Source organism: Labrus mixtus, chromosome 6, assembly GCF_963584025.1.
Source record: "Labrus mixtus chromosome 6, fLabMix1.1, whole genome shotgun sequence".
Classification (NCBI taxonomy): domain Eukaryota; kingdom Metazoa; phylum Chordata; class Actinopteri; order Labriformes; family Labridae; genus Labrus; species Labrus mixtus.
In genome coordinates, this window is record NC_083617.1 from 22,746,782 (window position 1) to 22,774,754 (window position 27,973).

The following is a 27,973-nucleotide window of genomic DNA, read 5'->3' on the forward strand; positions in this document are numbered from 1 at the left end:
TTGGTCTCATCCTACAGGTGATTGATCTGTTAACTACTATTTCCCTTACAGACCTTTGATTGAGTGCTGCTACTCTTTGGCTGAAAAGACCAATGTGCGTGTGTGTGTGTGTGTGTGTGTGTGTGTGTGTGTGTGTGTGTGTGTGTGTGTGTGTGTGTGTGTGTGTGTGTGTGACCAGCCCAGAGCAGCCTCAGCTGGATGTCTTTCAGCCCTCTATTTATGAGCTCTTCTTTACATATTCATTGGGCTACTGTTAAACAAAGGCCACAGGTTGCCTTTCACCCTCTGTGACTGTATGCAGTGTGTCACTGTGTGTGTCACTGTGTGTGTGTGTGTGTGTGTGTGTGTGTGTGTGTGTGTGTGTGTGTGTGTGTGTGTGTGTGTGTGTGTGTGTGTGTGTGTGTGTGTGTTGCTGAAAGTGAAGAAATTAAAAAAGAGGATAGACAAAAAAGATCCCATGTTGCTTTAATCATTCCTTCAAAGCAGATACAATAAGGGGTTTCTCCTGACGTTGATGGCTTCATAATAGATGATATTTGATGTGTGATGGGATGATTTGACATTATTCTTCAGTTTAATAGGGTCACATGTTTCATGTACATCCTCAATTATTTTCAGTCTGTTTCTGTTGCACAATTGTATGCTTTGCTCATCACAAGTCTCTGAGATTTTAGACTCAATTGAATTTGAATAATATCCTACAGGGCACACAGATGTGTGAGCCTGTAAATCCCAGGGTTTCACTATCTTGATAACTTCTTTGCTTCAAGTCTTGCACTGACTACTCAGAGGAAATAAATAATCCAAACACACACACACACACACACACTCTCTCTCACACACAAACACATGCATACTGCTTACTGTGACTGGTGCAATATGTTTCATGTAGGTTGCTTTCAATTTCAGTTTTCTGTACTTCTACTTTTCCCTGCTGAGACATGCCGCACTAGAGGCCGCATCAACCTAATCCTAAACCCACACCCGTGAATGTCAGTGTCTTAGAAATTCATAAACCAACAAGTGTCCGAGTCTATAATATGTCCACTTCCACTCCACTGTTTCCATCCACCTTTCATGATGTCACACACACACAATTGAATTCTATTCGTTCTAAAAATGAGCATTTAGACAGTTTCTCTCACTTCTGATATGATGACGTTTCATCTATTACCTGTTTAGGTAAGAGACTGGAGAAAACTGAGTCAGAGAGTGAGAAGGAGAGAGAGAGAGAGAGAGCTGACAGCTGTGTAGATAACAGGACATTGGTTGCCATGGTGAGGGGATTTGATTGGCGGCTGGGGGGGGGTTGATTGATAAGGACCCCCCTGCTATTTCAGTGACAGCTCCTGTCAGAGAGCCAGCTCGTCTCACATCAGATTTATCAACTGGTACAGCCCGCTCCAGCCCCCAACACACACATACAGACACACACGCAGACACACACGCAGACACACACACACACACACACACACACACACACACACACACACACACACACACACACACACAACACACACACACACACACAACACACACACACACACACACACAGACTGAGAGGAAATTCAAAACATTTATTTAACCAACCCCTAACAACCCTTTTACCTCTGTTTCAGCCAAACCGCAGTAATAATCACTTGCATACCCTGGATGACCACTCTATGTAAAAACTGTGACTTTAGAGTAGCAATACAAATCCTCCTATTGATCTTCTTGGGAACTAATTGTCTTCAAAATTTGACCTTTGTTTAAATTAGTTTTATGGGATATTAAAGTTCAAATGTTCAAAGTTCAAATGTTATTCAGTGAACAATTAATTTGTGATTTAAATGTGAAGCAAACAAAAATAGAAATATATATTTGGTGGTTGATTTGAAACTAGGAGGTTAAGTCAGTCATGTCAGACGTTGGTAACACTTACTGGCAAAATATAATTCTATTGCTATCCTATTAAAAAAAAAAAAAAAAAACATTCAGATTCCCCAATCATCAAGCACACCAGCATGTCGGTGCACTAGTGTTGAGGTCAGACAGGCCAGGTGTCAGACTAAGCTCCTTGTTAACCCGGGTCGCTATTTCAGTCTGCTGATAAGCACAAACATATGTAGAGGCTCCTATAGCATGATGTGGGAAGGGGAAGAGAGTTCACTGTCTAATTTAGAACAAATTGACCAGTTGAAGACAGTCCCATTTAGTCACTCTCAACATTTTTCTTTCCTTCTGATTCCCTTGTTTACCCACTGAGTATCATCACTTTCATCTAATTGGTCAAGGACACTGATAGGACCAGAGTTTGTTTATTGGCTTAGCTTAGTTAGCTTGGTGCAACAAGTCTAAGAATCGGCAGTCATAATTCATTTTAAGGCCATGTCATAACAGATACATCAACAAAATCACCAGGTCTGACATTTTGACAGAAAGCTATTGTAAACATCACTCAAGTATCAGTCAAGGATCAGCAAAAATCTGATTCAGATTGTTTAGGTCATGAAGATCAGCAACATCACACACTTGCTCTGTCTAGGTGAAAGATTGCATTATTATTATTATTATTATTATTATTTATTTTTTTATTTTTTTATTTTTATTTTTTTAATCCTCTCAGTCCCATCCAAGAGTCTCTTCTTTTGCACAGCAGATTTATACAAATGCTATACACTGACAGTCTCCTTCTGGGACTCTAGGGATGCTCCTCTCTACAGCACTACATATAAACTTAATAACTGAACATGTGTAGTAGCATGTCCAATTTATTGAACAAGTAGATAGGTTGCCTTATTAACAGATCTAGGGGCTATGGTGTTTTATCCTAATTTTTATCTCCTTATGATAACTTATGTGTTATCTAAATATAATCTCACTATCTACATTACGTTCAGCTCCAGAGTACACCTTGGAAGTATTTAAAGGTATTTTTGAACCTATAAAAATCATATAGTTTGACATAAACTTCCACTTAATGTGCCCGCTCCTACACTGAAAAGAAGAAACTGAAGTGAAGGTGTGTATTGAAGAGTGAATGTGCTGTCAGTCCATCAGGCTGGACAGTGAGGGTCTCTTCTCTGGAGGTCCTCTGGGTTATCAGCCTTACTCAGATATAAGCGACCTCCTCTGTCGCCACCCAGGGGTGATAGGACCCGCCAATAGGGCGGAGCGGAGATAATGCACCCGATTGACAGCCTTGTCTTCCCCCACTAAACTGTAACAAACGTTCCACACCCTTCAGGCATCCGAGTCCCACCACAGAGCATTCTGTTGGTGATCTACTGCTGCCTAAAAACATGACTTCCGACCAATTAGGGGATCAAAATTGAAAGGAAATGTTTTTTATTTTTTTAAACGTGTTATATATTTTTGTGTAGGTTCTCAGTCATCAGGTCAGGTCATGGTAATTTGTAGTTTAATCCAAAAGGCAACTGGTAATGGTTTAAGGACCTGTTATATAAGTGCACGTAGAGGACCTCTTAATGTAATTGGTCAAAAACAATTGCAACTCAGGTGCTGGTGGGACACGTCACCATGCAGGGATTTGAGGTAAAGGTTGTACAGGATAAAGAGATGGAGTCATTATGATCCAATTTATTTTTTATTGTCATGTTTATCTATTATCTATTTACTTCTTGTTAAATACACAGCAGCAACTCAAAACAGAGTTTAGAAGAAAACAAAAGACAGAAATGTTTGTTCTATAAGTGTATGTGTATTCCCTCAATGTATAAACTAAAATGAACATTTAGTCTTGCATTTTAGACAATAAAGGCCACGCCTACCATACACAGTTTCTTGAACAAAACTTTGAGAGCTTTACCTTGATCAAAAAAAAGATCAAAATGTGCTCTTTAAAATAATAACACAGGTACTCTCAGTATCAATCAAACAGAAAGACTACAAGGATGTTTACTTTCTACTAAAAATGAAAAGAATATAGCCCTTCACATACGTATTTCAGGACAGCTTGCCCCTGAAAAGATATTCTTTTGCCCCCCCCCCCCCCCCATATATATATTTGAACAGCCAGGTCAGGAGAATATCTGGAGCAGTCCTCCTAAAATGATCTAGATATTTTCAGCAGTGCATATGTGCACAGTGTGTTACACTCAGGCTCACCGTAACTTCACACAAAGCATGTTTTGAATTCGGGGCCGGCAGGGTATGCATATGAAAACCCAGCCTTTCAGTCTGAAATATAAAATATGACTCACCAGTAGCTGAGTTATAAAGCCTATTGTGTGTGCTGAGGTTGAATGACTGACTAGATGTTCCTCAAGTGTCCAGTCATTACTCATCCACAGTCATGGATGCATTGAGGCAGTCTGAATGTCTGATGTCTTTTTGTGTCAGTCAGCATGACAGAAACATGAGCTGATGGTACGAAACAAGTCACAAGCCCTCAAGACTTCAAGAAAGCTCCATCAATGTCACATAATAAACTATGCCTTCTAAGACATGAGGTCAATGCTGACACATTATTTAAGCGAAAACTGTGATCTTTTCCCAAAACAAATACAAGTTTTGGTGTCGAAATTAACGAAAAAAGCTCACAGTTTGGTAAGGTTAAGATTGCAAATCTTTTGTTGATTGTCTGTTGTAGTTGAAATACTACCTTAAGGAATCGAAAACAGAAGTTAAGTGATTAAAAATCTAGGAGGTCTATGCTTATTTAACCAATCCACTGGACCTTTGTGTTTCAAATAAGTCAAAGGACCTTCCACTTTTGGGTTACAGGCAGTGTTGTGCAAGTAACTGAATATTAGTTACTAGAAACAGTAACTTGTTACTATTATCAAAAAGTGACTGAGTTATTAACTGAGTTTCTGCATTATAAAAGTAACTAGTTACTTAGGAAAGTAAGTTAAGCGTTACTTTTTTTGCTTCAATCCTCATATTAATGTTTACATTATTTTGTGTTGCTGTGGCAGAATTGAGCTATTACAACTCACACATTTCAAATAGAGCTGTAGTGATTTTAAACTTTTAGGTATTTTACCAACGCTCTTAAGGCAACAGACTCAACCTTTGATATGAAGCACGTTGCCGACAACAACATACCAGTCTACCAGTATACCAGCCCAGCTTACAGATCGTGGAGCAGGCGGTAAATCAAGCCAGCTGTTTGTATGGAGTGTCTCCTCCTTGGTCTGCCGAGCTAACGTGAGCTGCACCTGGGTCTCGGGTGTCGGCAGCACCAGGCTCTCTGAAAGCTGGTTCAGAAGAAGCGTGTTGTTTGGCGCTTCGGTCTTGTGAGTGAAGTCTTCATTCCTGTACATAGACTACAACTCACTGCTATATTCTTGTCGTTTAACTCGAGCAGGGGAAAATAATGTTGGTATGCAAGACAGAAACCGTATACCTTTATGATCACCTGCCTGTTTGTTTACTGCAACGTTCTTTCTCCCAGGATGCTACTGTGCTCACGTTAGCGTAGCCTCACCCACTGAATTAATGTCAATACACCTTAATCTTCTGTTGTTAGGCTGTTTGACATAAAATAACAAGTACTGTCACGGGTGCTTTTCAATGTCAGTAATTGAAACGGCTTTACTGAATCTGGAAAGTAATTAGATATGTTACTAATATAAATTTGGATGAAATGTTATTTTACCACTCAAAACATTGTGTTAACTGTGAAAAACAAGGTTTAATCAGCCAAAGCAACCAATTACTCCAGGAACAGGTTAACCAGAAGTCCTTACAATGCCTTATGGCTGCAGTTTCTCTTAATTGGACACTTTTCAAACACACATTCCATCAAGCAAAGCAGTAGTCTTAATGTCATCAGCAAGCAGCTCATCTGCATGCTTTTTGCCTGCAGGTCCACCTGCCTTTTTAAGCTACAGTCAGGCCCTCATGAACCCCTCTCAATGCAGCTCCAGTTGTGCAGGTACAGTACTGTGAAGCGCCATGCTCCAGCTCTAACCCCAGAGCAGCGTATGGTAAAGCCATCAGGGCCAGTGTCCCTTTGAAGAGGGGGACTGAAAGAAACACAACAGCTCTGAACACTTTGCCGCGTCTCCCTTTTCCACCAGTCAGGTTTTTTCTTCCCCCCCCCCTTTTCGAAAAATTCCTGCAAGACCCTGTATTACTCTCTGCTTTTTCAATTTATTTCCCCTGTTGCTTGCTGCCTGATCTCTCCCTGCCTCTTGTTCTCTCAGTCATTACACTTAACCCTAACCTGCCTCTTGATGGGGCTCAGAGTTTTTTAACATTAACGCTGATACCAAACGTTTTCTATCCACATTAGCCGGTCTCTTATCGGAGTAAACAGCAAAAGGCTGCCGCTGCTTTTACTTCCCATTTGTGTTTTAAGGGCATGTGGTACAAATTCACCTAAAAGTCTCATTATTGAGCATTTTGAAACTTGAATACATTTCAAATTATTACTTTTATTATTATTTACCATTTATTAATTATTACCATTACATTCTAAACATTTTAAATGATATGATAAATGTTTATTGCTTGAGATACCTGAAAATGTTACAAAGGTAGACATAAGACCACAAGCCAATGATCTTGGATCTACTACCCTACTGCTGTGTGTGTGTGTGCGTGCGTGCGGGTGTGTGCGTATGTGCGATTGTGTGCGTGTGTGTGTGCGCGTATGTGTGTGCGCGTGTGTGTGTGTGTGTGTGTGTGTGTGGCACGTCTGTCAGAGATGTTACACATGCTGCTCCACTCTACATCAGGCCCATTTGGTAGCTGTCCTCTCAGGAATGTGAAGACTGCAGTCTCCCGATGTCCTTTGTGCTAACTAATGTCATTGTCATGACAAGATGCCATATAAGGCTTGACATGAGATGCATTGATAGGAAGAAAATAAGGATATGTGGATATATAGATACTGCTGCCTTCTTGATTATGTGCAGTAATTCACTGTTCACATCAATACATTTCTTGAAATCATCATTCATAAACTTCTGCTTTTCTCTTCATTTAAGCCTTCCAACACAAACACCTGTATCTGAGGTATGCTGATTTTTAAAAGAAATATTTCTTTTGTTTTTTATTATATTTTAAGTTTTTGTACATGTTCCAATGTGTAAAGATTGTCTGTCAAATGCAGTCCAACTAATATTTGGAAAAGCTTTTCAATGTATGTACTGGCTCTTATCAGAACAGAGAGGTGGTCATGTTTGCATTGAGTAAGAAAATCCACTTTTCCCCCTAATTTTCTTGGAACAAGGCCAACATGTACTGTAGTTGTCAATTACATTCACAGAGTGTGTGGACCAGAAACAAAAAGTCTCCAACCCTTACTCTTCTGCAAATCTACTCGCACATGTTAGCTGTGGGAAATGAAGGAGTGCTTAGGATATAAACCTATAGGATAAACCTTAACCAGCAAACACACATGCACACAGACACGACCACACACTCCTCACATCATGACTCCATCAGTGTGAACTGAGCACCTTCCGCCATAAACCCACGCTGCTCTACTCGCCAACTGTGGGAACCTTTTCTCACGCTGGTTAAGACTCATCTACATTACCACCTTGCTTGTACGCCTTCAAGTGTGTGTGAGGGGGCGGTGGGTGTGCTGAGCAGTACATGCCTTTTTTGTGTGTTCAATTATTTGAGCATGTGTTTATATTTCACAAGAATATATGTAATATGAGTATTAATTATGTTATTGTGAGCTTTTCTAGTGTTCTGACTATTTAAAGCTCTTTCACACAGCATGTCACACCTACCCATTCACACTGTGATGGCAGTGGTTTCTATGTAAAGTGACCACCAGAAGTAACTAATCCCATTCATACACATTCATACTCTGCTGACAAATCAGCGGGAGCAACTTGGGGTTAAGTGTCTTGCCCAAGGACACATCAGATATATGGCTGCAGGAGCTGGGGATCGAACCCCTGACCTCCTGGTTAAGAGACAATGACTCTACCAACTGAGCCCTGTGCAGTTGCAATGGTTGATTATTTCTCTGTGCCTGTGATTGTATAGGAATTATGTAAGTGTTTCCCTGCCCATATGTACATTTAAAAGTGTAGTATAAAACAAAATGGGTTACACATGTGTGTCTTTCATTTGTTCCCATGCTTGTACTTGTGTTTGTGATATTCATGTACGTAGGTGTGTGATCGTGAATGCATGTGTGCATATAGTTTGATCGCTTCAGTGTTCTCAGACATTCACTTACCCGGGCTGATTCTCACCAACGGCAGGTTGCCAGGTATTTTAACTGCCTTACCTCGGTGTGCTTGTATGTGCGCGTGTGTGTGTGTGTGCACGTGTGTGTGTGTGTTTATGTGCGTTAAGGATGTGAAAAGCAGCACTACCACATCCAGAGGGTTTAAGTTAACACAGAGAAACATGACAATGCCTGAAGTAGATTGAAAGACTTCATCGACATTCAAAAAGTTCCAATGTATCTCATAATAAGATAAGATAATCCTTTATTTATCCCACAATGGGGAAATTTACAATGCCATAAAATGTCATTTTTGTTGTCATAAAATCCAATTTAAACTTGTTTTACAGACTGCATTAAAAGTCTGAATACAGGCAGATATTTTGACAGATTTATCTGTATTTCAAGTTGTATCATCCACTAGGCATTGACTGTGCATAGCTAAACTGCCTGTGTAGAGCTGTATAAAAGATGTATTCATCAGCCCCCTGAAAATGAAGCCATAACATTTAGAGCTTCCTCTCCTGAATGGCTTGAATTTAAATACACGTCAAAAATGTTCTAAAACCTGGATTGTGTCGTGACAGGTATCATAACGCTGATTTAAGTCGAAGTGTGTATTTTTCTGTCAACTATATTTTTTTTAGTCTTTCATGAAGAAAGGCAGATGTAATGTCATGATTGACAGGTCAGGAACAACGGAGGGAAAAGGAAAAATTACTAAGACTTACAAAGTAGTCAATACTGGCAGATTCTACAGGTTCCATGTGCGTTGCTTTCTGTCTGCGTCATGCACTCCAGAGCTGAATGCGCCCTCTCTAGTCACTTCTCTCGTTTAAACCTCACGCCCGGCGGTCCATCTTCATTGGGTGCCAGAAGCGCCACTCCGCTCTGCTAAGACCCAAAACAGGCCACGTCTAGTTTTGTCAAGCTGAACAGAGCAGATTGACCTGGACAGGAATTCAGAGAAGGGAACTCATGGAACATCAAGTTCAAAATAAAACACAAAGTACAGAAGCGAACCTGATCTAGGCACAATGCCAAACGTGTTGTTCGCTCCTGTTTTATAGGCATTAAACTTGAAAGTCAATCTAAACAATCCTGGTGTGTGCTGGATTAATCTGATCTTGATTATGTGCAGAATCCCGATTGTATATCCTATCACACTATCAACGTCCGTCAAAACAGACAGCAAATGAACAACAAATCAAACATCAGAAAGACAAAGTTTGCTTGTGGTACTCTTGAGTGATCTTGTAGTTCTCCGGTGATCTTTTGAACCTGCGAGTCCAGCTGCTCAAGGCTGCGCTTACACTTCAGATACAGACCCATGTGTTGGTGCATAGGCTACTTGTCTGTGTGAGTGACGCAGAAACATGGACGGCAGTCTCTGAGGTCATCTGCATCACTGGCAAAGAACAACTCAAATCATGAAGCCCATGAGGCTCTCTGCATAAAGTCTTAACTGACCTCTGCATCAACATGACCCTGTGCCACAAGGTCAGAGTCCAGGCTTGTGTATGTCAAAGGACAGCTTCCATTTGAGGCCAGTGAGCAGGTCTGGGTGTGTAATTAGAGGAGTATGTGTCTCAGAGAGTCGCTGTGGTGGTCCTCGACCCTTGCATCTTAAACTGGATGACACCAACAGACTGGAAGAGCATTACTAACCCTTGAACAACAGTTTGAGGCCAGAGTTCTGACACTAAAGCTAAGAAAGTTACTGCTGGGGACATGGGCAGCAGAGAGAGGTATTATAACCACCTGAAAAAGCCCCATCCGAAACAGATCTATATCATTTCAAGGGAAGCTATATGTGCAATATTTTCAGCGCTGTCTTAAAGTTCTTTCCTTTGGCATTGCAGACCCAAATCACTCTTTTAAATGGAAAATAGGATCAAATAAAATAATCCCTTACTGGTCCCACAGAGCAACATTTACACTGTGTCGTAGCAACGGTGCATTGCACACTAGTAAAAGAAAAAGGGAACACAAGACATGATGATTTACAAAAAAAAAAAAGAGAATTTTAAAGGTGAAGCAGACTCAATGTCTGAAATCATATTATTGCAAACAAACAATTTCATTATTGCAGTTTCATATAGCATAGTCTGACATCACTCAAGTGTCTTGTCTGTCTTGGTGTGTGTGGTCCACTGCAGATAGCAGATCAACTAGTCTGGTGAAATGAGTAAACGACATGGTGTACAGTAAACTGTCTTGATAGTGCTTAACTTTGATGGCACAATTCTCAACATGTTCAGTGACTAAACAACCTTATTGAAGGTTTTTACGGTGCACTAGATGTTGTGGTACAAACAGATACATACGAATGAAAAAAGGATACGAGACAATGCAGAAGTCTGAGTCACAACATCCTGCACAGGTGAGAATCTAATCTGATCAAGACATTCATCTCTGTGTTTTCTGCTCATCTGTTCATAATGGCCATTCTCTAAAAGCGGTCAACACAGTGAATCAAACCTGGATCAATCAGTCATCAGTCATCTCACCTGCTCTGTTTCTGACAATGAAACTGTCTTAACTTGTTTTACACTGAAAGGTGTTTTGAATTAAAAAAAAAAAAAATAGTTATGGGTGTATATGATTTATGAGTAACTAGACTGAAAACTCTAAAGCAGTGGTTCTCAACTGGTCGAGCCTCAGGACCCACTAACTACTCCTTCATGAAAAATCCAACCCATTTTTTTTTTGTCAATCAATCAGATTTAAAGAAAAAATTTGCAGCTTGGACCTCAGACGGTACAAAACTAGAACAAAGAAACTGAATGAAATAAACTTGTTTAAAAAGGCCTTTCATTTACTTTTTGACATTCTTTTTCTTCCAGGCTCACAGTCACGACCCACTTAAAACAGCTCCACGACCCAGTTGTTTGGTCCCGACACACCAGTTGAGAACCACTGGTCTGTAACATACATTTTTGTGTAACCATGTGTTGAAAGATGACATGTGAATCCTGCACCCAGACGACTGCCTTAACTGCACCAGCGTGGATGTGGTGTACCCAGCGTACCCAACAAGATCTCCAAACGTTCTACTCGACGGACCCTGAGTTTATGGTCATCAATCACAAAAGTTTATGTTGCTGTCTGTACACAATGAAACTGGCCTTGGAGTTCTGAAACTGAAAAGGGTCAGAAGCATTTTTAAAAGTCACCGTTTAGGGGCTGCAAAATGGCAGAGTAGTCTGGGCATTAAGCCTAAACATACACTTAAGCTATATTAACGTATACCTCTGTGTTGAATTGGTCTAACATAATCAGAGAAGCAGGTGAGTGAGTGGGTGTCGCAGTTCTGGTGGAGAAATCATCAGGAAAAGGGTAACAGGAGGTCAGAGTGTTTTGGTCTGAAAATAAAGAGTTAGTGACAGGAATGAAATAGGCAGAGTGAGTGTATGAATGATCAAGAAGGATTCATGGCACTGATCACATGAGCACATTGATTTGACAAATCAAATCGTGCATCTGTTCTTACGTTACTGCTTACTTCAGGATGGGAAAGTTCTACAGAACCATCGCCTGCAAACACGACAGAGACTCAGTGTTAACAGATCCATACAGCCAATATGAGGCAAACGGGGCTGCTGCTGCTGCCTCTGTACTGGATTTAAGTGGTCATATGGAATGGGTATTACAAGCATGTGTTCCTTGAAAGAGGGTGTATTTGGTCAACCCCAAAAGGGCAATCAAAGACACCCTTGATTTCAGACTGGAAATATCTCAAGGTTCATGGATGCCAGTCTCCCTCTCTTTCTCTCTTGATCCATATGGATAAACAGTTGAAGGCACACACGCCCCATGTCTGTGAGCCTGAGAAAGTGACTGGAGGACCACATAGTTACTTGAGACTTCTTGTGTAGCTCTGTCTATTATTTGGATTGTTGTGCTTTATTTCAGGCAAAGCAGAGTAACAGAGCAAACAGAGAATAATTCCCATTAGTTGTCAGCAAATGCTTTTTTTTGTTGATGAGACATAATCGCCTAGAAAAGTGCAAAAACCTGATTGCCAGGTCTAGGGACGACTATCCTTCATAAGGAGTGGATGCCTGCATTGAGGGATTGCCTGAAAGTATGTTATGTAATTCTGCCATTATCAATCCATTTTTAGGCTTTTTTTTTTAATCTGTGTCGCCAAATCAATATACAAGTCAAACTCCTGACACTTTATATATTGAGAAGGTCTATAGAGACATCAATCATTCTTTATTTGTATAGCACCGATTCATAATAAATGTTACATTAAATCACCAAGGACAAGCACTTCACAACAGTGGCGAGGACAAAAAAGTAATTTAAAACAGGCAGACACCTGAAGCAGAGCACAACACATTGGTTTATAGTCATTGTGTGACTGGATGAGACACTGAAAGAGAGAAATGGATGAAGACAAAACAACAAACAGACATACAGAATGGTATAGTAGAAATATGATTAATATTAACAACAACTATAACAATGATAATATATGCATGACTCATCAAATAGCCGCAGCAGTTGGATTAATCAATCAATCAATCATTGTTTGTAGAGCAGCCAAATCATAAAAGTGTTATCTCGAGACACTTCACAGAAAAGCAGGTATAAGACCATACTTATTGTTAAGTAAGGAGTAAGGCAGGTCAATGGCAGGGGGAGGTACCCTAAAGTCAATATTCAAACGGCGGCAATTTTTGTGTTTGGGAAGATCAAATGTCGTCATCAGGTCTTACTGCTTGGTTCTAGCGTGTTAGTGCATTTCACCACTTCCTGATTGATAAGCAACAACAAAGACATTGGTTACCAGGGTTTCCCACAGAATGACAGAATGACCTTGCAGGGTCATCTATGGGAAATATTTCAAGACATTACTCTGTTTATATTAGGTTACGTTACATGTCAAGTTAATTGTGCTTTACTCTTAAGTTATTCCAGACTGCCTTCAAGACACTGACTGCTAAACGATTCTAAAGGAGTGGTATGTGGTAATTGAAGGCTCTAACTCGTATACTATTTTGAGACACTTAAGGTACCACAACCTGCATTTTGTTAGTGCATTTGTTTGGAGGGGAAATATGACATTAAGAGCTTTTTTGATTGGCGTGATGGTTAACAGCTTTGTAAGCCAACAGAAGAACTTATAAAACTTGTGTTGACTTAGGCTACAAAGACGCAGGCAATGTGATGCAGCCAGACAGAGCATCTCATGAAAGGCCATTTGGGCAACAAGTAGAAATGATTAAATGCTTTGACTGGGTGAATGACAAGTCATACAAAATTGTTAATTCAGCCAATACCAATACATTTACATTAAATACCACATTCTTTTAAAGACATAAAGGGAAGTGAAGGGAAAACGATGAAGGGAGAAGGTAGAGCAGAGGGAGGGCAGGAGGTGGCAGATGGCTGCACATTGGAATGCAGAGCAGGAATAATGGAGGGAGAGAGAGGTGTAACCAAGGTAGTCAACTGAAGGAGGGGAAAGGAGGATGATATTTAATAGAATGCTAAGTGAATCTTTATTGGAACCACATTTCACTGAAGAAATCGTTTAACCTTGACTGAAAAGAAGCTTTAGGTGTGTCCTATAGGGATTATTCAACATAAAAAAGACAGGCATCTGGAGAGTGATGATGCAGTTGATTTCTTTTTTAGATGTCACCTTATGTGTATGAGCGAGACAGAATAATGTCAATGAACCTTCATTTGATTGTGGCTTAGGAGCGTGATTGTTCAAATACTTTATGGGACATTTTTTTTCTAGTTGAGGATGTAATTCTGAGAAATATACTTACTGCCTTTTAACATGAACATGTCAAATGTAATTTTTTTTCTATTTTTTTTTTTTTTTTACCCCACTGCTTTAGCTCTGGTCATGAGTGGAGGTAGAGCACAGAAGACAGAGGGAGAGAAGCGGCAGAGGGGGGAAGGGTGTTTGCCCCCCGCAGGGCTGCTGATGGATGCAGAGCTCCTGGGGTTAAGGGGAGGGCAGCCAGGCCCTGAGCCAGGGTACAAAGTGGCAGCTACCTGCCGCTCATCACACACCAACACACACACAATAGCCCTCGATGCAGCTTTTGATAAAACACATATCTTATAGTATTAGCGACCTGTATCATGTCTCATACGAGGGTTACGTGTTAAACTTGTGTACTCAAAGATACACACACACACACACACAAACACATACACACACTTCCAAACACACATAGAGAGCAGAAGATGCTAATGGGAGGGAGGGAATGATTCAGAAAAAAACTAACCATGTGTCAACACACAGCCTGTCAGTGGAGTGAACAGTTGAGGTGCATCCAGTCTGATACACACAAATTCAACAGTGTCACATTATTCCACCATCAAGGACACTGGGGGCAACTGATTCAGGCTACACCTAGCCATATCCTCTGGAGCGCCCACTGGTGGCTAAAACACTGCATGACAGGCTGAGAGTGGAACCACCTTCTCTGCATGCAGAAGGAGGCAGTGGGCTGTTTGAGGTGTCAGTTGAACAGTCTGGATGTGGCTCTAGTATGTCTTTTATGTTTGTTTGTTTTTCGTTGCCTTTTCTGCACAGAATTATAATGAACAAAAATCAGCCAAGCTTGTGTTTTGCACTGACACGTATCACGTACACCTTCCCATATTGGGTAGTGTTAATTCTGCAGAATGACCCCCTTTTACACTACAAACAGACATATCGATGGGCCATTTCAAGCCCATCCAACTAATGTAATGACACTTTAAATTATGTTTACTCATCAGACTGCGTTGAGTTTCTGTGTCCCTGCTGTGGCCGATACCAAGCTGTCTAATTAATGGCCAGATCAGTCAGTAAAGTCTAACTGATGATGGCGGGTCAAGTGAGAGATGTCATAATTAAAGGGCGCAGTTTGCAGATAATTAATGTGGAGCATCACTTATGTCAAAAATAAAAGGGACTAATTAATGTGGCCGAGCTGTGAGGTGTGAACGCGTCATGTTCTTCCTGATGACCCGAGGTTTCACTCTGTCTTCTGCAGCTTTGCAGAAGTAGCCTATAGCCTACATGCATGTTAGTCTGTAAAAGCCTCTTTGTCACTGCAGATGAGTTCCCTCTTCTAGAAAAGAAGAAGATGAACCTCTCTTTATCAAATGAAGGGAGGGGGGAGTTCTAAAAACGCTAATCGCCTGTAATCCTTTTAATATGTCTCACACTTTGCGTTCTCAATACACAAAGCTGAGCAGCTCCAGCTTCTCTCAGTGCGTCCCCAAAACTGGAGATGCGATTGAGGGTCTGTGGTGTCAGCAGATTTCATCAACTAATAAAAGCAATCCCTAACTGAGTATCATCATGTTCAGATGCACTTATTTTGGATTCTTGGTTTTTTTTTTTCACAGACTTCTAGTGGCAGCCCAAGCTCCTCCTCGCCCCTTTCTCCCCCTATCCCATGTGGACCGCTCCTCAGGTAAAGAGATGTTTTAAATCAAGGGGGGTGGAGTGGGGCCGGGGCTGTCCGCTTTTGTTCTGTTGGAAAAGGGGGCTTGTTCTCTGGAGATCAGCCTGCCATTTTAACCGGGGGTGTGTTAGCGCCGAGCGAGAGGCTTGACAAGGCAACGGAGTGGGATGGGAGCAGAGAGGAGAGAAGGAGCGTCCTGCCTGCAGTCCTGACACAAGCGAGCGGAGCAGCAGCAGCAACGAGTCACTGGGAGACCACTGAGGAGCCCAAACCAGCCCGAGATCACACACACCTGAAGGCCGCAGAGCACCATAGGGATTACAAACCTGGAGGAATAGTCTGACAGCGCGGACGAAAAATTGAAGAAGAAAGAAACCTGCAGCGCTTTTCCCAAAACTTCATCGCACAGATCCACTTCTGCAAGTGCACTTAGACTCTGCATTGCCTTCTGACAGACACAGGCTGTCAGGCTTATATTTGATAGGAACTTATCATTCATAATTTTAATACGCTATTTCAGCCGAGCAGGAGCTTCCACAGTGACGGACAATTAATCGATGGAGAATATGTCCGCAGGACATGCATGACCCTCTCTGTCAGAACCCCCTCATCCTTTTCGGTGAAATCTTTGGACTTGACTGTTTGATTTTAACGAGACCATCTCTCCGAATAACCTGGGAAAGGCTGTAACCTCATTACAACATGCAACTAATTCCATCCAGACGTAGCTATCTGTAAGTTTGTTCCCCACTCTCACTCTTTACGCACTGCTAATGCTCCTTTACGCAGCACCAATTGAACTTAACGCATGTTTTTCTTCTTCTTCGCAGGTTTCTTCACTTACTTGCAGTTTGCTACTATGCTCAGGTATGTCACCACCTTCACATCTTTTAATTAAAATGTTTTATTATACGTTTGTTTACAATGAGCGCGGAAATCGTGTTTATAGCTTCAGAAATATCTGTAACACAGCGCAGTTAAAGTTGTTGTACAGTGCACAATAACAGTGTGACGGGGAAAGGTGAGGGATCATCAACATTCTGTGATACAACAATATCAGATTGCACACACGGTGTGCCGGGCAGCGCGGCGCGCGGCCTGCTGGCAGGTTGCTGATGAACACACCGGCCCTGGCACAGGGCGCGCGGGCACAGAGGGAGATGCTTGCGAGTCCTGTGAAAAATGTCGTGGGGTTCACTGTAAGCAGGGCCAATGTTTCCGTTATAGCAGCAGCCATTCCATCACAAGGAAAGCGGAGGATCGAGATCGCAAAAAAAGAAAATCCAAAACTTTATATACATTTTGATTAGACGTTCTGTAAATTGAAAAAAAAATAATAATTTCGTGGGGAAATATTTTCGTTCAAAGAGTTTTTTCCCTGTGCGCTGTGGTACACATTCTCCTGTGCGCACAACCTGTAATCACGCCGTGCGTCTTTTTTGGAAGCTGTTAATTTCATTTGGCAGCAGCTCTCCTGGAACTTGTTACACTTGTCGCTCTGGGAAAAAACAACAACAAGCTGTTGTTGCGTGGGGATATCTTTTCCCACTGTGTTTAAGTGTTTAAACCATTTCCTACCGTGACCAGATAACACGCAATTGGCCTCATTCTCACTACGTCAGCATTTTATAAATCTCCCTTTTGCTCAGTAGGAATTTAGAAACATACAAATCTAAATACTTTACTAGGACGAATGTATACATAATGATGATTGTGATGACATCTAATTTCTGACAGGTAACCAATCAGTCCCCGCCTAATTTCACGCAGCATGTAAGCGAGCAGAGCAAAGTGACGGACCGCGTGAGCCGCAGGTTGATCCGGATCTACCAGCTGTACAGCCGGACCAGCGGCAAGCATGTGCAGGTCCTGCCCAACAAGAAGATCAACGCCATGGCTGACGATGGAGATGTGCACGGTAAGTCATTTTAAGAAACGAACTACATGTGTGATACTTTTTTTTTTCATCCCCAACAGGTATAGATGTGTTGCCATCTGCACCCATGCTTAGAAAATCCCTGTTGATTTAATTAAATTAAATTAGAAGAAACAAACCTTATTTTAGTTCCCTCCTTTGTCCAGGCGGCGTTTGAGAAATTCAAGGTTTCCTGCTCTGATAAGGCATCATTCCGTACATTTATTTAATTTGACTATTTTGATAACTTTTTACTCACAAAAAATATAAAACGATTATATATTCCTATCCTCTTATTTTTACTTTGTGAATTATTTTTTTTATTTTTGTGTTCTAGGCCAGTATCTAATGTCATTAAACTGACAGCCAATGAAATAGGCCATTTATAGAGTAAAGTGTCTAAGATGTAAATATATATATATGTAAAATCTGTTAACTCAAAAAATTAATTGAAATAGTTAATCTTTTTCATAAATAGCAGTTCATGATAGAGGACAATAAGAGAAGGTATATTCCAAATGCACACAGCATATTTGCAGAATGCATTGCATGAAGGCCCATTCATTTAGTCATTCAAAGGTGTTCCAGTTTGATTACTGAAATATCCAGACAAAAGTGAAACCCAATTTGAAAATTATTCAGGCCTTTATCCCTCAACCCAACAGCTGACTGGGGGAGATGGTCTCTATGTTCACTGTTTTGTAATCCCACGCTGTAATTCTGGAGGGGAAACTGTCCAGTGGATTGTAGATGGTGCTAGGGGTGATCCTCCAGAGATCCTGCAGGTCTGGAAGAACCATTAGAAGCAATCTTACTTCTACCTCCCGAACATTTCCTGCATAGCTCCTTCTCCCACCTCCACCCCCAACTTCAGCCCCCCTACTTCATCCAGCTTCAGAACCGAATGGGTCAAGTTGAGCCTTGAAGCCCCTTTTACCCCACATTTTGTTTTTGTAGTTAAGAATATTTACAACTGAATCCGAAAAAATAATCAGAACATCCACTCATCCATCAAATACCCATTGGTAACAGTGTGGTTGTTGCTGCTGTTTATACAGGGGTTTCAAATGTCCGTTTTGCAGGATGTAATTATATGCATTCTCATGAAAAGAGCACCAGCTATTCAGGTCACCTTAAGATATTTTGAGAGCTCACTTGTCAGAAGAACTCCATGTGTGTGTCTCTAATCCCTTTCTATGACCCAAACTCTGTCCCCCAATCAGCTTAGCTCAAACTGCCAAATCTGACCTCATCTATAACTCAGGATTTAAGTACATTGGTTTGTCAGTGGGATGGTGGGAAAGTCCCTGCCCAACTTCAGTGACCCCACTAACACACTGGTTATTGCCAAGTAACCAGTTTAGTAACAAATCTCTTATTGGCTTTAATGTTCTGGTTAATATCCTTCAGAAAATCAGATATGCTGCATACAAATACACATCTGCAGAACACTGAATAGGACCTGAAGATATCTGTCAGTGTAAAACAAATTACATCACAATATTCTGTATAATTGTCTTTATCTTGTTAAAAAGCAACAATAACAACAAAAAAGCCAAAAGCTCTATAAAGTCATTCCCTGTGAACTGCCCATATTTCCTGTTTCCTTCAGTACTAGTCAGGATATATAGATAGACATGGAGCTTTATGTGTGAGGTCAGTGCAGATTTATTCGAAAAGGAATTTCTGATGGGCCTGCCAGGATCCCCTCTTTAGCTTTCAAGGAACCAAGAGACACGTGGTTTTATCATTTTGCAAGAATCTCAGCTTGCATAAATCCCCAGGAATGGTCCCACAGGTTTTTATGCATGGCTGTGTGTGTGTGTGTGTGTGTGTGTGTGTGTGTGTGTGTGTGTGTGTGTGTGTGTGTGTGTGCATGGATGAAATAGAGAAAAGAGACTATGTACACTTGCAAACACATTGGAACATTAATTTTTTGTTTTTTTTTGTTTGTTCCTCTGCACTGATGAATAATTTCTCCATGTTTTAAAAATAGTCACAAAGAATAAGTCCTTTCCCAACCATGCTGTTCTGAGCTGCTGTCGCTAATATTACTCTCTTTTCTTAAATTCTTTTAGCCAAACTCGTTGTGGAAACAGACACATTTGGGAGCCGAGTGCGCATCAAGGGAGCGGAAACAGGCTTCTACATCTGCATGAACAAGCGAGGGAAGCTCATCGGCAAGGTAAGGGGAAAAGTTGACCTCAGACAACAGGAGCAGAGGCAAAAGGTTGGCTAGCTTATGGTAGCTGGGGTCAAAATGTCAACAGTTGTAGCAGCACAGTAAGAGGAGTTAGAGACGGATTTAGCATTTGTTTTGTGGACTTCTGTTTTGCAAAGGAAAATTGCAAATCATTTGAAGAAGTTTCAGTAGTTGACAGCACTGAATAAATCTGTGGAGTGGAGGTGATCTGGGTACAGAGTGTTGAGAGGCTGATGGAGGTTAATGCTACTTATATGATGGCTCAGTGTATGTAATCTTTATATTACTGTCCTCAAACAGGAGTTATACAGTGTAGGGGTTAGGGCCAGGGTTCTGGTATGCTGCTGTTGGTGCTATCTGAGGTTCTTGGTGTGTGTTTCAGGCGATCTCGGTGTCCCTCTCTTACTGTGATGGCTAATAAACATAGCTGCCATCCTCTCATCCTCTCTGCAGCCCCCCCCAAACACACACCCCTTCACCCACCCAGCACCCTGCCTCGTACACCATCTGCCATGAGCTACCGGCCCAGTCACAGCCTGCACTGGCCCCAGTGTGTGTGTGTGTGTGTGTGTGTGTGTGTGAGTTGAAGAGAGACAGAATAAATAGAGAGTGTGTCTTTTGGGTGTATGTAAGCACACGACTATTTTTAACACACTATTTTGTCCAATAAGGTGGAAACTTGTTACAGTAGGTTAGCACTGTGTGTCCATGCCAGCGAATTCTGCGTCAGCTGACCTTACTGTACATTTTGTCACCGAGGGAATTTGTATCACGTTTTTGACTTGATAATATCCCGAACTAGAGGTCATACTTCAAGCACCTTTTTGTTTACTGTCTCTTCCTAGAGCTGCACCTTTGTCTAAGGTCAAAAGCCTGATCTAATGGCGCTTTAACTGAACCCAGCGAAGGACTGCTGAGATGTATTCAAAGTTATATTGATTGGTATTCAATACAATCGGACTTTGTAGGACAAATTTAGCCACACCTGTAATGCAACCAGAGTTTAAACCAGAGTGGAGTGAAACTTATTAAGGCTTTATGGCAGGAGGATCTGTCCTGCAGATACTGACCCACAAGGGCTGCTGGATGTTTTCTGAAGGGGGAGAAGAGTCATCGCTTACTGTCATCCCCCTCTCTCTGATCTGTAATGACTGTAGCATATGCTACATGTATGAGGGGAGGGCTTTGTAAGTGAGTGTGTGTGCATGCAGGGAACAGGCTGAATAGGGAAGCCCTTTATACATCTGATACTTCCCATCTGTAAATCTTCATTCAGGAATCTTCTCTGAACATCCTCGCTAACGTTTTTTTCTACGTTTGTGTTTTTGCAGAAAAACGGACAAGGCCGTGACTGTATCTTCACTGAGATTGTTTTGGAGAACAACTACACGGCTTTGAGGAACGCTCGCTATGAAAGCTGGTACATGGCCTTTACGCGCCGTGGGCGGCCACGGAAAGGCTCGCGGACACGCCAGCACCAGCGGGAGGTCCATTTCATGAAGAGGCTGCCTAGGGGGCAGCAGCCCGCACACTCGAGCCACCACCACCCTTTCGACTTCATCCACTATCCCTTCAGTCAAAGGACTAAACGTACACGGTACTCATCAGAGCACTGAGGAGGGGAAGGAATAAAGAAAAGACAGAGATGAAAGGAGGAGAAACTGACAAACTGACTGAATTACCAGCAGCAGATAATCTCCTCTGCTCTGCAACAACCTCTAGAGACATTTTTTATACTGAGCATTACTATATCTTAATGTGTAGTTTGTTTTCTATCTTTCTTGAAAAAACTGTAAATAGACAAAAATACATGAGAAATCTATTTTTGTACTCCAGACTTAGTACTGACCTGTGTAAAAAAAAAAAGAAGAGAGAAAAGTTTGTTCTTAGATGCACATAACTCGTTGTCTGACTTATCAAGGACATCTCTGTAGAGTGCTTTGTGTTTAGTTTTTTTTTTGTTTTTTTTTTGACCAGTGGAGTCATTTTTTTGGACTCTCGCCTGCTGCTCAAGGAGACTTGAAGGGCCCTGATTGACCGCACTGCCAGGGAACGCTGCGTTTAGGGACACAAACTGTCACACACTGTGTTTGAAAGCGCTGGGTGTCAGTAAACGTTGCATAATGGTGGTGACACTGCAGTGTGAAAGCTTCTGCTAGATGCTTCATCCTGACCGTGTTTCTCACTCTGCTTCTTTCTCACACAGTTGAAGCAAACAGAACTTTAATAGCATCTGATGGAACAATGTGGCAGCTACATTTGATAATCACAGGTTTCCTGTTCTGACTGTAATGTTAATGTGTACAAAATGCATTGATGTGTAAGGAACCCCCTGACACAAACTGCCCCTCTCCCTTTTGTGTTCTTGTTGCCCCCTGAATGTCTGTTTTTATATAAATATATATAAAACTATATTTTTATTTGAGGATGTGAAAAATAAATTTAAGGATGGAATATTTATTTAAAATGTATAATAAATGTACATTAAAATACTGATATTAAACTCTTGTTTGGTACATGCTTGCTTTGGATCCGTCTGTGAAACAAAGATAAGACACCTATAATCCTCAAGCTGTCTGTTTGTGCCTTAACCAAAGACTCCTGTACGCTATGAAGGGTAAAAGGAACAACTTTGTGTTTAAAACACTCTGATAAAGCTTATCTTTATGATGATTAACACAACATTTGTACCCACATAATCTGCAGCAGTGACAATGCATCACCTTATGAGCTACTTACATGAAATGAAATGATAAATATATAGGCAAACTAATCGTTAAATACTAAATATTTCACACTTGTGATCATAAGAAAAATGATTGGTAACACTTTATAATAACCATCATCAATAAAGGGTGAATTGATAGTTAATCAACTTTAGTTAAAAGTTATTTTACTGTTAATAAAGAATGAAATGATAGTTAATAATGTTTGTAATGCTATAATTTATGTTATTTTAACAGTTTAATGTTGCACACATTATAACATTTTATACACCATATAAAGTGTTTGTTAATGATTAACAAATGATTTATATGAAACATCTATAAACATGACATAGATGGACCAAACACTTTATTTATCATTACTACATATTTTGAAGATTATAATAACTTCTTCCAACTTTATAATGATGACCCAAATAATGTTTATTGATGCTCTACACAGTATTTATGAACCATTTACAAAGTAGATAATGATTGTAGATAGTTTACAAACCAATTATTAATTATTAATTATTGAGTATTAATTATCATCTACAAAATGTTTATAGATGCTTTACAAAGTATTAATAGAGGTTTATTATTATCTTCAGTTCAAACTTTATAATGGTCATCCACAGAAAATTAATAGACAGTTTATAAACTAATTATTAACCATTAACAAATATCTGGTCCATGTACAATGTCATGTTTATAGATCTTTTATATAAATCATTTAGTAATCTTGAACAAACATTTTATATAGTGTATAAAATGTTAAAATGTGCAACAATAAACTGTTAACATAACATAAATGAAAACATTACAAAAATGATTAATTATCATTTCATTCTTTGTAAACAGTAAAATAACTATTAACTCAAGTTTTTTGTTTTCAGAAACCCTGCTTTCATATAAATGATTTAATGTCCTTTAAAATAAAAATAGAGCTGAAATGTTTTGAAAAACTGACAAACTAAACGTTTACAATCATGGTTGAATGTTTGAATTACAGATATTTTTAGTATTCACTTTCTAATCAGTTGAATTATTCTTAACAAACAATATTAATCCTCATAGCTCTGATATCATTTCAATCTTACACAGACAGTACACCCTCATTTTGTTGGACCAAAAAAAACCGACTTTTTCTTCTTTTTCTTTTATCAACGATAAACAAATGAGATATAACACAATCATTACATGATTATTTTTCTATTAAAGTGTTTGTATTATTTGGACTTTTGGTCTGAGCCAGGCTAGCTAGCCTCTCCTGCTTCAAGACTTAGAAGTTAGAAAGGCTGACTTCAGCTGTGTCATAACAGACAATTGATATCTTAATATCTCAGTCTTAGAAGAAAAAAGAAAAGGTCTGTTTCTGAAAAATATTTAAATATGTTACAAATAATGCTTTTATCCCCTTGTAAAACAAAAGCTGGTAGGCTAACATGCAACTTAATACACATTATTGTTAGTCATAAACCAATGATCCAATGAATGCCTAAACTTTCGGTGTCAAATAATGATTGTAGTTAACCTCTTCATATCATACAAGTATATACTGATTATACGAGTCAGTTTGTAGAGCACATCTACACAAAGGTCACTGATAATCTTTATCCTTTGGAAGTAAAAACCATGTTAGAAATGCTGATGTTAGCCTCAGCAACTACATGAAATAATTAAACATTCAGGAAGAACTGCAGTCTACATTACAGATAATTAATGTAGTGTTTACATAGTGTCAGCTTGTTTGTTAGTAAGCTGTATGTGGTCAGCAATCCATCACTGTCTGGCTGTCTCCAGAGACTGTGGAAGACCATAGCACTATCGCTAGATGCTACTATAGGGTCTTTGCATGTCAGAACATCGGTCGCTGCCATATGATTATTGTTCCTGAATTAAAAGCAGAGCCAGTCAATTCTTGACAAGTACAACTGAAACTGTCAGCATACAGGTAGTTCTTTCTATCTCATAATGTGTGTTTATGACAATTAATACACAAATTAAACAAATATTTTTGGTTGGAAAGTAATGTTTTACAAATTTCTTTTTTTATGTATACGAGAGGAAAATAATATTTGGCTGTATTATTTGGCAGTACCAAAATGCTGGTACTGAACATCAGCAAAATGTAATATTTTGTTTTCTACAACCTTAACTCTTGCATTTCAATATTTGCTCCTGTGAAACCATGAATTTGTTGATTATGTTAACGCACGCTCAACACTTGTTTGAAGTAAAGGAAATGTATGGTCTTAAGAAACTATTAAAATGATTCAAAACTTAATTGAAGTCTAACATAAAATGTGTTTAATGTAGCAATATTGAACCAAAACATGACTATGACCTTTCCTTGACCAGAGTGGCGGGTTGGCTAAACCAAACCTCTCTCTGAATCCAGACACCAAAACCAAACATTAAACACCAGCTACCTGGCACAACAAACATTACATTGGAATATAATCTAATCCAAAATAAAGGAAAACAAAGTATAAGCAAATAAACATCAGATATAGGGTTGGTAAATAAGGTGAGGCAACCAAAAATAATTTGGCTCCTTGCTATTACATTGAATGCATCCAATGCCCACTTTAAAGAAGTCATTACATTATTTCCAATGGGTTAGGGTTAGGGTTAGTATTTATTAGTGTCTGTTGAAGTTATGTCTAATAGAGAGACCATCTGATCACTCAGATGTTTATAATGTAATTGTCTGGGGTTGGAGAGTACAAATAAAAGATCGGAATTGTTGACATTAAAGCACTAACACCTGCACATGGAACCAGTTGAGGAACTTCACGGAACCAAAAGGAAACTCTGTGGTCTTTGGTTTCTCCCCACATGAAACATGACCAGGGAAAGCTAACAGGGAGAGTATTCTTAGTCTGATCCCAACAGGGATAACAAGGTCATTTGAAGTCATGAAGACCCCCTCCTTCCTTTTTAGAAGATAGTAACACATCAGTGTCAGAGCACTTTGCTGTTGTGGGGATGATACCACTGTGTTTGTTTTTAGGCTTTAGCTTCCTTCAGGTTGTGTAACGCTCAGTATCTCCGCTGTTATTCTTCCATCTTCCGTCTCTTAACACCCTGTTGTTTCATCAGATTGAACAATCCCAGCAGCAGTGTGTGTGTATGTGTGTGTGTATGTGTGTGCGTGTATATGTGTGTGTGTGTGTGTGTGTGTGTGTGTGTGTGTGTGTGTGTGTGTGTGTGTGTGTGTGTGTGTGTGTGTGTTTCAATACTGGTATATCATAATCAGATCAGAATATTGTTTAGCCAGTGTTTGAGTGTGATATTTGCCACTTACGTCATTAGTTATGTTATGTTATGTTAGTGTGGATCAATTGTGATAATCCAAATAAAAATATGTGCTCAGAAAAATCAGTATATCTGATTTGTTCAGTTGAAAGTAGGGAAACGTTTAATAGCAACAGGTAGTTAAGCATGTTGTAGCTATTATTCATGGCCTGGACACAGAAAGCATTTTCTTTTTTACAGCACAAAACACAATATCATTTTTGCCGTCAAACCTTTTACCAGAGGAAGTTTTGGAAGATAAGCGAACGTAAATCAAATTAATCTCCACATTATAAAATGGTAATTACCAGTTGTCACCTGTATTCACTATACTAATTAATGCACTTTGACCCTTTCAATTGACACCTCATTTGCAGATGTGTCTCTTCACTTGAGTGGGCGAAAGTGAATAAAAATAACAAAAAATGACGTTCAACAAAAAACAAATTTACCAGAAGTGAAATATTTAAATAATATTTTTTTTCAGATTAACTTCCACTTTAAAAATAAAAACAAAATTAATTCTGAAAATTAACGATCAACAGATTAACAGACGTGTGCCCAGCTCTGGTGGTCCCTTCCTGCTACTCTATACTAAAAGTCATTGCCACTGGCTAGCCTCCTAAAATAATTTGAGAAGAGGAGCGAAATGTGTGAGCTGCGTCCTGCCATCAAAGAGCCTTTTTCACACTGAGACTCCTGCCGTGCTTCCCTGTGGGGCTACACATGCTAACAGCCCCTGGCATTACTATTCTGGCATCCTAAAGTCCAGAGGGCCCAAGTGAGGTAACAACCATGCTTATCCCTGTTTGGACACCCCCTTTGTGCTGGTCAACTACTTCCCGATCTTAAGGCAAAAATGACCTGTTGTAAGCCCATTGAGACAAGACAAAGGGAGCACACCCTGACAGAACAGCAATGTGTCCGTAGATGTGACTTATCGGTCTCAGAAGGCAGCTCATCTAGGAGAGAGAAACTCTTGTGTCTGATCTTGTCTGTCTTTTTGCTGTAATGCATTTTGGAAAGACCTCTGGAATCAACCCATAGAGAAATCCAGAGTTAGGGCACACTCACACTAGGCCCAGATGTCCAGTACTATGCTGAAGCGCTATTGTGCCCCCTCTTTATTCCACAGCTGGCATGCACTCACAGTGCTCAAGGACTAAACGGGCCTGAGCACCATCACCTCTTGTATATAACGTTGCAATAAAACACATGCGTGGCTTTACATGATCATGAAGCTTGCTTAGTTTACAAGACCGGCCGACTCAAAAAATGTAAAAGGGACACACAGTCAAGTCTGCATCTGCACATCGGAGAACAACAAAGAGAACAAGACTTTACTGACTTTGTGGCTTATTTTGAGTCATTTTATTCAGATACAACCATAAGACTCCGAAATGTTTCGATAATTGAAGGCTGTCCACATTTTGTGCCCATGCTTGTGCTTGTGCATGAACTGTCCCGTACTGAAGCACACCTCTTTCAACCATGCCAGGGCCAAGGAAGTTTCCTGTGCTTGAGCATGAAACAGAGCACTCACACTAGTCAAACAAACTGGACTTTGAGGGTGAAGCGTGCTTTGGTATGGCTTGCCTAGTGTGAGTGCACCCTTAGAGTCACTAGGGTAGTTACTAAGAGTACAGAGTAGGCTTTGCAGCAATAGTTCACATTCCATTCTGACTCTTTACACCAGAGAAGACACCATCACCCTTGCCAGTAAGTATACAGTCAGACTGTCCTTCACCTCATGGTCCTGTTTTGGCAATCTCACAACCACCATTAGGGACATTCAAGACAAGAAACGACTTGGGCAACTTTATTAAATGAGTTGGCACAGACCATGACTTGAAGCCATCTTCCCTAGGACAGTTTGGCATGTCAAGATGAAACCCATACTTCCTGACTTGTGACACCACTATTAAAGAACATTGGCACAAGCTTTACCTGATCTTTTTCAGGCGGTCCACTTCGGGTAATTACTTCTCACAAGCACTTACCACACTGTGGACTGCTATAGGCCAGTCTGCAGAGTCAGCCAATCATGAAAGAACAACTACAGGTCAACACCAGCAAGCTTTCTCTGCCACACCTCAAGGTGCAGCCTACAAGAGTCGGGGCACTGTAACACTTCAGGGACTGTCACCACAAACTGCACAGCCGCTGTTATCTATGGGAGGACATCAGTAACCAAAATTGGGTTTGAACCCATAACCACTGTGATTATTTGCATCATTAAAGCCTAGCAAATGACTCTCAGGGTAGCCAGGAACG

The 27,973-nt window shown here is 40.3% G+C and overlaps 1 protein-coding gene across 2 annotated transcripts; it reads left to right on the forward strand.

The window, feature by feature from the left end:
* Positions 1-15,466: 15,466 nt before the first annotated feature.
* On the forward strand, positions 15,467-22,210 carry fgf8a (fibroblast growth factor 8a). Of its 2 annotated transcripts, none has more exons than XM_061040533.1 (5): positions 15,467-16,310; positions 16,407-16,443; positions 17,347-17,494; positions 19,570-19,676; positions 21,026-22,210. In XM_061040533.1, exons 1-5 carry the CDS (start codon positions 16,279-16,281, stop codon positions 21,308-21,310), a joined length of 609 nt encoding a protein of 202 aa, XP_060896516.1. In that variant the 5' UTR covers positions 15,467-16,278; the 3' UTR covers positions 21,311-22,210. The 2 variants fall into 2 exon arrangements, with proteins under 2 accessions (XP_060896516.1, XP_060896515.1); XM_061040532.1 differs by having other exon boundaries at positions 15,470-16,310; positions 17,314-17,494.
* The last annotated feature ends 5,763 nt before the right edge of the window (positions 22,211-27,973 follow it).